We start from the raw sequence: 11,267 nt of genomic DNA, 5'->3' as shown, positions 1-11,267 counted from the left end.
GTCTAATGATTTGATTTTATTGCTGTTACTGTTGTTTTCCCTTGGAATTTTAGTTTGAAACAAGGTATTGCTATGAAGTCCATTTTGACTTCAAACTCAGTAGGCAGTCAGGTTCTTATCATGTTCATGTTCCTCCTGCCTCCGTCTAATGAGTGCTGGTATTAAAGACACACCTGGGATAGTCACTACGTGACTCTCAATGAGTTACTGTTAAGTTTCTGGTATATGATATCCTTGACATCATTATAAAGACAATTAGAACACAAATAGGCTAAATAATACAGGAATAGTGAGTTTTTTATATAGTTAAATCATTACAAATATGTAAGAGCATATTGTGTTGTTGGGTAAGGTGCTAAAATTCCATGTAGCAATGTTTACATACTATGTTGACTGATTTGGAAACGAATATTTCATATTCTAATTACATTTTGTCAAAGGCACTCTGGAGTTCAACAACTGACACATCTCCTGAGAAGTAACTTGGCGTAGCAAAAATATGAAAGCCTTTGGAATATCAGAACTCAAACTTACTCTGTGTAACTTGATCTTATCTTTTTCTTTTCTTTTTGATATTCTACTATGATTACTTCATTTCTTCCTTTCTTTTCCTTTCCTCTCCTCTTCTCACCTCTCCTCTCCTCTTCTCTTCTTTTCAACCCTCCCATATACTCTTCCTTGTTCTATTTCAAATCAGGTGATAAAGTAAATGTCCTCACGTCAAAAATTAGATACACCATATAAGGCAAAATATGTAGCTAGGTTTAAATCCACCAATTAATCCCTATGTGGATAATACATGCATATTCATGGCATAATTCCTGAAAAAGATTTTCATTCTAAAATGCAACAATGCATGCCTTTTAATGCAATATCAATTTGAAGTAATGTAAAAGTTTGTACTATAAATTTTTAGTTACAAAAGACTGTGATGAAGATAAAGAAAAGTTTTGAATAGATACCGTAAGCTGAAATAATTGAAAATCTTCACATACTTTTGTACTCTAATGTTTCTGTTAATTATATGTTTGAAGAGAAAATATTTGGTATCACTGTAGCTATATATATATGCACAAGTAATGATGACTAAAACATCAAAATATAATTAATCCCCTAGAACTCAGAAATCCTATACACCATGTTAAAGTTTCCAGGAGAAACTGTATAATCATGTATCAGGAATATTATGGATGATATCGCCTACATGGCAATGTCTTTAGGATAGTATTGGGATTTAAACCAAGGTGACAAAGGTTTTGTCTGTGCTATCATAAAACATTGACAATGGTCATGTGAATATTAATAGAAGTAAAGATACAATTGATTCAAGAGTAAACACTTGGAAGGTTTGTTTTGCATTTTGTTTTTCTTTTTTGCTTTCTTAAACAAGTGTCTTTGGTCATTCTAAAATAACTGCAGAATTCTACAATGGGTTTGGGTATTTAGTTTAAATAACAGATTCTATTCCTCCTATATAACTCTGAGTCCAAGGACTATCTCACTCTTTTCTCTTATTCCTTTGTCTCTTTTCATGGAATCCTACCCGCAGACAGTTAAAGATCTGGTCACAGTGAGCCTGGAATAATCCCAGTGAACTAAAGGGCTGTGGAGGAGCTGTTTCATTCAAGAATAGGATGTTGTGATTGAGCTTCATGTCCATTTAAGTTGGTTTGATTTTCCTCCCTAGGTCCCAAGTGGCCTTATCTTATATCCAATGTGCTGCTCTTAGCTTGAATGTTGTAGAAAAAAAATCTTGAGTCAAGTCACTAAGGACAGACAGTGACATCAGCAATAAAGAATTTGCTGTGGATTGCAAACTCCAGAGGGATAAGCAAGAGCAGGTGAATCAGAATGGGTGTCTAAAAAGGCTGAAGATATATGATGTGGGCGGGGAGTCAAATCCAAAACTATGTTGTACTATATTTGCATGTAAATGTATATGTTTTCAAGCTATTTTTACTTCTATTAAACTTCAGGCTTCCATAAATAAGTGCAAAATGGATATTAGACTCTTAATTCCTTAATTGGTATTAAAGCCCACATATATCTAGAAATAGTATAGACCAAGTAAAATTAACTTTTTAAAAAACATTTGCAACGTAACAAGAGAAAAGCAAGAAATGGTAGAAAGTTGAGCAAGAAAGGAGTTATAGATGAAAAATATCACAGAAGACAAGGCTGATGAGGAAATGTTTTAGAAAGACACTGGGAAGAATTGTGGATATAACTAAAGGAGAAAGAAATTTTTTAGAACTATGATATTCAGAAATTACTGGTAGAGTATAAATATCTTGAAGAGAATAATTAGGGCCCTGACTACTCATTCTTTATTCATTCAAATTACTATTATTGTTTTAAATTATTTCTTCTTTTTGAAGTTATAATGTAATTACATCTTTTCCCCTTTATTTTTCTTCCTCCAAAGCTTCCCATATACCCTTCTTTGTTTTCTTTCAAATTTATGGTATCTTGTTTATTGTCATTACACAACTATATGCATATTTATGGACATATATGTCTAAATACGTATATACAACCATCTTGATCTGTATAATGTTGCTAGTATGTATGTTTACAAAAGTGACTACTTGGTATTGGATAGCTAATTGGTTGTGTTCTTCCTGGAAAGCACTATTTCTCCAACTCTCAATATTCCTTAGTTGCTTCTAGTTGTTTGTGTAGGGTTAACACCTCCTAGGATTTCTCTAGTACGCATTAGTATGTCTATTGCTCTTATTCTTGTTCAGCTCATGTTTAGGCAGTCATATTGATGAAACTATATGGTTATAGCTTATGGTATTACTAGAAGATACATCTCAAAGCAAATTACATTATAAATATTTGTCCTTATACTCAGAGAGATTTGTACTTCTTACCCTCATCAAGGACACTTTTCTTTGAACTAGGCAGAGACCATAACAGAAAACCACAACCAATCAAAGTGCAAAGTTGTAACGCCCAGACCCAGTGGATTCATCTTCAAAACAGCCACTATATCCAAGGTTCAGAGAGCATTGCAGAAAAAGGAAGAGGGAAATTGTAAGAGTCAGAGGAACAGGAAGTTTACTGTGAAGTTGCATCTATTTACTTTTATATCGTTTTTGCCAAGTAAAACGTAGGCCATCAAATAATAAAATAATATCTGTGAATAAATATGAGCATTCTCCCCACACAATGTTTTTAATCAATTGTCAACTGTAAACTCTTAGACGTAGAATAACATTGCCAAGCATTTATTACAGTCATGTAACCTCAGAATTTAGCAGAATCTTCATCATTTGTACTGGGCAAAATAAATTTGTTATGCTCTAGTGAGTAAAGTTCTTTCTTGGTCCTTATGGAAAACCTAGATCAAGTTATTGTCTTTTTGGACAGTGAAAGTTCTCCTATGACGGCTACATCATTCATTTCTTCCATTTTGTGTCACCATCATTTACATCATTACAGCCACAAAAACCTTTCCTTTATAGATATATATGTTAATTATTTAAGTTAAATTGTATAACGAGATTGTATTCATTGTGAAGTATTTAAAGAAGCTGAGCAAATTAAAATATCTGAGAAGGGTAACTTAAAATATTAAACTCACAATTTATAATAACTAATTATTACATATAGTCTGTCTTTAAATTAAGTCCCTTGACTTCTCCTTTATAGCTAGAACTGTTCAACTTGTGTGGCTCTCCATCACACTATGCTACTCTTAGTAACTACATTTCTTCTCTTTTCTCTAATATTCTTTTAAAAATGTATTTCTTTCATTTTTGAAATTATAATATAATTACATCATTCTTCTCTGCTCTATTCCCTCTGAGCATGCCCATAAATACTTTCTTGTTGTCTTAGAATTTCCTGGTCTCTTTTCTAATTAATTATTGTTATATGCACAAATTTTTATGTATATACATATAAGTCTCTAACTATAACCTACTCTGTCAACACATGCTGTTACTTTTATGCATGTTTTTAGGGCTGATTATTTTGTTACTGGATAACCAGTTCCTGTTCTCTTCCCTTGGTACGACTGTTTCTTCCACTCTCAGCATTCTTTTGTTGCCTGTAGTTCTTTGTATAGGATTGTCTTACCATCTTAATTATTGCTTACTTAGATTCTACAAATACAGTGAATGTATTTTTCTTTCAGGATTGGACTTCATTTACTACACTGTCCTTTATATTCATTCATATTGCAAAAATGGCCAGGTTCTTCTTTGTTTCAAGACTCAATAATGTCTTCTAAAATGCAAAGTTGAGTGCATTTCTCATTTACACACTACTCACCTTGCCCTCTTAGTTCAGCTACTCTCCAAGCATGTGTTCTCACTCTTGCCTACTACTATACCAGTCTTAGTCAATGTTCTCTTACTCTTTTCAGTAGCAACAAAGAGTGTTCCTTCATTCTTCCAAAGCTTCACAGCGTATACTATCTAAAGACTCATATAAATTCATACATCCCATTTTCTCTCCTTGTGACATTAATAGCCTATTTCCATGACCTTTCTGACACTCCTTAGCTGTTCACTCCCATATAAACAATCATGTTTAGACACACACCCATACATGTCTGTGCCCCCACACACCTGTGTACGTGTTTGTATACACATAGGCCCCTCCTACATACACATACCTTATCTAAGAAAGAAAGAAAATATAAATAGTATTTTTATAAAATATGATGCTATAGAGACAATATCAGATTCACAAATATTTATTGAGTTCCTCTTGTGCGAATTTATCTTGTGTAAGGCAAGAAATAAAGTAACGAAATGAATTTTACCAGAAATAATTGTTCAATTTCTGAAAGTGTTCCAGAAAAAGCAATATTTTAATAATTTCATTTTCAACATTATGTTTATATAATGGTTCAAAATTTTAAACTTATTTATTTTAAAAATGGACTTTTACAAAAGGAATTTCCTTTTTTTTAGAATAAAAAATGAAATCAATGTGTCAAGTAAGCTATGGACTTATTCATAAAAATGTAGCGACAGTCATGAATAGAATCTGAGTAAATAGAAACAAAAGGTTTAAGGAGGCCATATGTTAGTCAGCTCATGTTAAAACCAGTATAAAAAAATAGTCTATAACTACAAGGTGATTTAAATATTTGTAGAATAATCTAGAGAGTGCCCCAGTGGCTAGAATATGTCGTGTACATGCAGAAGACTGGACATCTCATTCAAGCATCATCACTGGACAGCTCAAACAACATGTAATTTATGATTTCTGATGACATGTTTGTTCATGTGTACAAACCACCTACATATATATATATTTAAAATAAAATAATCTTAGTATTTGTTGATTGAATCATTGAATATTATATTCTATATTTACTATAGGAGGTCTTGTGTGTTAATTTTTATAAATACATTGGACATTTTCATGAATTCAGGGGCTAAAAGTTAGATATACACATTTATATCAGTTATTGACAGTAGTCATTAATTTTTCAGCAGCAAACTTTTCTTGGGGAACATTTTAAAATGGTCATATGTTTCCTTCCTTTTGAATCACTTCTTGTTTTAAGGTTAGCAGTTATCCCCAGGTAAACCATAGGTTGGAAGGACTGACAAGAAAAAGACTGCATTTATTATTATCACCAAGTTCTAAAATATGTTACTGTAAGCAAAGTACATAAAATATCATAACTATTAACTTCATCAAAATTTGGGATTTCTCTATGTAGTAATTCCTTAGCATTAAAAGCTAATGTTTGAATTCCCCTAAAAAGTCCATAATGAGAAAATGACTAATTATTTGCGTTCTTTCTTTTAGTTTCTATTACTGTGTTTTCAAACAAATTCAGCATGATCAGTTACCTTTTACTCTTAGAGTACTGAGAACATAGTCTCGGATTTTCTTGGTCCTAACACCATAAACAATGGGATTAAGAAATGGCGGAACCAATAGGTACATATTGGCTATTAGGATATGGATGTGTGGGGCCACATGTTGGCCAAAACGGTGGGTCAGGAAGGTAAACCCAGCTGTGGAATAGAAAACAACAATGACACAGACATGAGAGCCACAGGTACCTAGAGCTTTAAGACTTGCTTCTCGAGATGGAAGGCGAAAAACTGCTCGGAGGATCAGAACGTAGGAGATGGCAATGAAGAAACAATCACAGGAGCCAATACCAAAAGCAACAGTGAGACTATAACGCTTGGTGGCTCCTGTATCCACACACGCTAGCTTCACTACAGCCATGAACTCACAGTAGGTGTGTGCAATGATCCGAGATCTGCAGTAGGGAAGCTGCTTGAGCAGGATGGGGTGTGGGGTAAAGAAGCCTACGCCCCTCAGCACCACAGCTACTCCCATTTGGGTAATACGATTGTGGGTGAGAATTGTAGCATGACGCAGTGGGTCACAGATGGCCACATAGCGATCAATGGCCATGGCCAAGAAAAAGCCCGATTCCATGGCAGTGAAGCTGTGGATGAAGAACATTTGAGTAAGGCAAGCATCAAAGGCAAAGTCATGAGCTCCCATCCAGAAGAGACACAGCATGCGTGGCAGTGTAGACGTGGAGAGGACCAGGTCAGTGACTGACAGCAAGCACAGGAAGAGGAACATGGGTTCATGGAGGCTGCGCTCTGCTCTCACCACAGCCAGGATTGTCACGTTGCCCATCACTGCTACTATGTACATGGAGCAGAAGGGAATCCCAATCCAGACGTGGAGGTGCTCCAGTCCTGGGATGCCCATCAGCCAGAAGGTGCTTGGAGAGAGTTGGGACTTATTAGCTGACCCCGTGGTGGCACTGCCCACTGTTTGTGGATGAAGTCCTCCTCGTAGAGTGTGCATGCTTTGCTAAGGTGGTTACATTCAACTCTGAAAACAAGTGAGAAGTAAAACTGGAGAAATCGAAAATATGTTAGGTGATCCCCATGGATGTCATGTATGTGTTATACACCTTAGGTTTACTACTATGGAAGTGTGTACCCTGATTTAAAGTCTCATTATAAATTGAGAATATTATGAATTCATTCAAAGAAAGTTTTATTAACATTTGTGTACAATAAAATCATTTTGTATCTTTACTCCTTCCCCCATTTGGAGCTTCTTTGAAATATAAATTATCTTTTCATAATCATCAAATTAAAATAAAGAACATTTTCAACAATATTTATTCCAGTTTTTTAAAGGTTTTTTCATTTTTTAATTTCAGAAATACTTGAAAGTCAAACTTTCATTTTCCTTATACCAGTTTTAAAATGTTCATTTTATTTTTAGTGTCTCTAGGAAGCATCATGTGGTTGATGAATGATGTAAAATTTATACCTCTCCCTTTAGAACATACAAAATGAACACATAAGTCATAAGGATGAGTTTTCTTCTTTAATTTAACAGTCTAATTATGTTATGTCTTTAACTAAACACTATACTGGATCTACATTTTCTGTGAAATAATGAACAAAATAGTAATTCTTGCTTGCTTCACTGATGATTAATTACTTTGTGTAAGGTCCACCTGCCTCTGATCCCCCACCACAGGTACTGGGATTAAAGTCATGTGCCACTATTCCGGGCAAAGTTTAATGATCATAATCTTCCCATTACTTTGTTTTCTAACTCTCCAATATGGGAAACTGAGACATGAGACATAAAGCATGCAAATCAATATTCTTTATTTTATCAACAATTTTCCAGGTAACTTAGCCATTTTTTAAATAAGCCATGTTTTCAAGTCCTGTACATATTATGCAACTGAAATATACATTTAAAAATAACACTGAAATACCAAGACTAGATTTTCTTTATATGTTTATTTTTAAAGGTTTGACATTTTTATTTTAATTAAGGTATGATTATATCATATTATTTCCCCCTTATTTCAGCTACTCTTAGTTCCCTCCTTTGAGTTCCACCCTTGCCTACTTGCTCACTCCCTTTCAAAACCATGAGGTCCTGTTCATCTTAAGTAAGACACAATTCTACTTTACCTCAAACTCTAATTCTAAATAGAAAAAAGTAGGAATCCCTTCACATAACTACAATATGTCCTGGGCCTTAACAATGCTACTGCAAATCTAGTTCAGAATGTCAGTATTTTAGTTGGTTGAAAGACATACTATATAACATTTATGAAAGATTACTTCTTTATATATGTCTATAACTTATTATATTATTATTCTTAGCTCTATTATGGGTATTCTTAGAATGGAATATTACCTTTCTGAAGATCTCATAATTCTACAAATTTGTATATTATAGTCCAGCCTTATTTTTTCTTTCCCACCCAGCATTTCTGTTTTCATTCTTACAATTTAAAAGATGCTTGTTCTCCAGAGAGCTCCCTCTGATGTCTCCAGAGAGCTACTTCTGATGTGCAGATACATACACGCTCTGCTAACAGGAGCTGGAATTAGAGCTCACTATGGATCCATCCTAGATGGAGCAATGATTAGTGGTCCTCTTGGGTCAGGGTGAATTTACCATCAAAAAAGCCTTAAATTACTTTTAAGGAGAGTAAATAACATGAACTCTTTTTAAAGAAAATTAAGACAGACATTGTTTCCTTTATATGCTCTGGATACTTTGGCATCTAATGTATATACTTACTATATACAAGAATATTTTTATCACGAGTTTTGTTGATGTCAGTTACTTGGATGGTGTTCTTACTTTCTAATCTTATTTTCTAAAGATTGTACCTTGTACCTGGCTCCTAGTTGTAGATCTGCTCCTCAAATATTATTACATGTGTAAAGCTTACCTTTACACAATCTCACCTTCAGATCACTCTATTCCTTTCTGTTACTCCATGGAAATCTAGTATGATTCTTTCCATACATCTTCCTCAAAAGTCAACTCCTGTTCTGTATCTTAATAAAGCAATTGTCAGCTTTCACCAAAGTCAGACTCTTCCATTGACCTAAATATTTATCCTCTCTGACTTTATCCTTGTCTTAAGTGACATGAGAATCAGGTTACTTGAACCACATAAGTCCATTCACAAGGAATTTAAGAAAAATTGCCTCCTTCTCTAGCAAAAGAAAGGAAATTACTTTATCCAAACTGATCATGGTTTGAATACGAAATATTCCTCTATAGGCTCTGGTGTTAGATTCCAGCTGTTATTTGTACTTTAGGAGGCTCTAAAATCTCAATAACATCCAAGCAAGCAGGAGGAAAATGAATGGAAAGTAGGTGTGAGACTTTGATAGTGTCATGCTTCTCTTTCTGTTTCTCCCTCCTCCTCTCCATGTACATCTCCATTTTTCCTTCTTCCTACTCTTCCTCCTTCTTTGCTTTAAGTTCTATCAGCACAATTGTGCCTTTCTATGCTATGTGCCATCATTAGCCTTTTATTATGGTTCATAATTTCTCCAGATTTCTAAGAACAAATCTACAGCACATGTACAGTGTCCTAAAATTCATAGGAATATGGTACTTATTATGACATGAGGACTTTCTCTTAATTCAACAAACTTTAACTCGTTTCCTTTATTGTTGTTCCATCTTGTTTTGTTTTAAAACTGTTTTAATTAAAATATTTCACATGAACTAACCTGTTGAGACAATTCAAAGCCTCAATATATCCTTCTCTTCTCCAAAAGTAAAATTTATCATAGAGGAGTCATTAAGTTGGAGAATTTAACCTTCTCTGAAACTCTTATGTTTTTTTCTGTTAGCTCAGCAATGTTTCACTTTCATGTTGCTTACTCAGCAGAAAAAAACAATGGAATCTTGAAATTCGCAGGGAAATGGATAGCACTGGAAGAAACCATCCTGAGTGAGGTAACCCAGTCGCAAAAAGACAAACATGGTATGTACTCACTCATATATGGATTTTAAATATGGATCAGGATAGTGCCAGTCTGCACTTCCACAGATAGAGAGTCTGGGAAACAGGAAAGAACCTAAAAGATATGCATATATGCATAGTACCCAAGAGAAGAGGATGGAGACAAGATCCTCTGAATGGATGGGGAACACGGCGAGGGGGGGGTAGTGGGACCTGGGAAGAATAGAGGGGGTAAAGAGGAAGGGAGTTGGTCATGGGGGAACAGGAAGTTGAGGGGGTGGGGGTAAAATAGGGGGAAGAGGGAATCATAGGATCGAAGACAGATCAGGCACCAGAGTGACCTCGAGTGATCTAAAGGTATAACATCAATTGGCAAGCTAAGCAATAGTGGAAGGACCACCTCGAATGCCCATTCCTGATAATGAACTTGATGTCTATAACCATCCGGGAGCCTTCATCCTGTGACTGATGGAAGCAGAGGCAAACACACAACTAAGCACTGAACTGAACCCAAGGAACCCAGTGACAGAGAGAGAGGAGTGATGAGCAAAGTGGCAAAGAATGGGCTGGCAAAACCAGCAGAGACAGCTGATCTGAACAGGGGAGTGCTCTTGGACCACAGACCGACAGTGGGGAGGCCAGAATGGGACTGATCTGGACCCCCCAAATGTGAGTGTCAGTGAGAAGGCCTGGGCAACCTATGGGGCCCTGAGCTGTGGATCAGTGTCTATCCCTGGTATACAATCTGTCTTCATGTGCCTATAGCACAAAGAGAGATGCTCTCTCAGCCTGGACTCTTAGGGGAGTGCCTTGACCCTACCAAGAGTAAAATGATAGACTCTAGATATCCCCTATGTGGAAGGATTTGGCAATAGGGTGGGAGGGAGGGTGGAAGGGGAGTGTGGGAGGAGGGGAGGGAGAGGGAACTGGGATTGACATGTAAAACAAGCTATTTAAAATTAAAATAAAAAAAATTAAAAAAAACAAGAGCCCTTTTTGTTTGCATGTTTAATACTTAATTTTTTAAGTTTCCCAATTTTTCTATGAATTTTTCTTTATCTGAATTAGATTGTGTTTCCATCACAAACTAGATCTTATTTTTTTCTCAGAATACCTCACTTCCATCAGATCATAATGCTTCACAATTTTAATTATTTCTAAAGGTGTATTTTAATTGATTGTTTTTTCATTTTTACTAGTTCTTTGATAATTTCATATAAATTTACCACATTCAACACCCTCTCCCAACTTCTCCAGATCTACCCCAATTACTTGTCTACCTAAGTTTATATGCTCCTTTTTATGTATTGGTTTTAAATACATCAAGTACAGTTTTTGCTCTCTATTTACTTTTATATGTGTGGCTTTCAACTGGAGGTTAGTCTATCTACCAATGGCCACACCCTTAATGAAAGCTGACTCTCTCAGGGTAGCTGTGAATATCTTTTTCAAAAAATGTTAGATTATAATGTAATTGCAAAGTGTCTCCATTCCTATAATTTTCACATAAGTA

At 35.2% G+C, this 11,267-nt stretch overlaps 1 protein-coding gene across 1 annotated transcript; it reads right to left on the bottom strand.

The window, feature by feature from the left end:
• Positions 1-5,814: 5,814 nt before the first annotated feature.
• LOC101830786 (olfactory receptor 52M1-like) lies at positions 5,815-6,810 on the bottom strand. The gene has a single exon (XM_005074148.3). It carries the CDS (start codon positions 6,808-6,810, stop codon positions 5,815-5,817), a length of 996 nt encoding a protein of 331 aa, XP_005074205.1.
• Positions 6,811-11,267: the final 4,457 nt, after the last annotated feature.

This window comes from Mesocricetus auratus, unplaced genomic scaffold, assembly GCF_017639785.1.
Source record: "Mesocricetus auratus isolate SY011 unplaced genomic scaffold, BCM_Maur_2.0 Super-Scaffold_4256, whole genome shotgun sequence".
NCBI classification, from domain to species: Eukaryota; Metazoa; Chordata; class Mammalia; order Rodentia; family Cricetidae; genus Mesocricetus; species Mesocricetus auratus.
The sequence above is the reverse complement of the archived record's forward strand: the minus strand, read 5'-3'. Positions and strand labels throughout refer to the sequence as shown.

Bases quoted from the DNA above. Each gene is read 5' to 3' on its own strand.
- LOC101830786 (XM_005074148.3), bottom strand. From the start codon at position 6,810: ATGCACACTCTACGAGGAGGACTTCATCCACAAACAGTGGGCAGTGCC.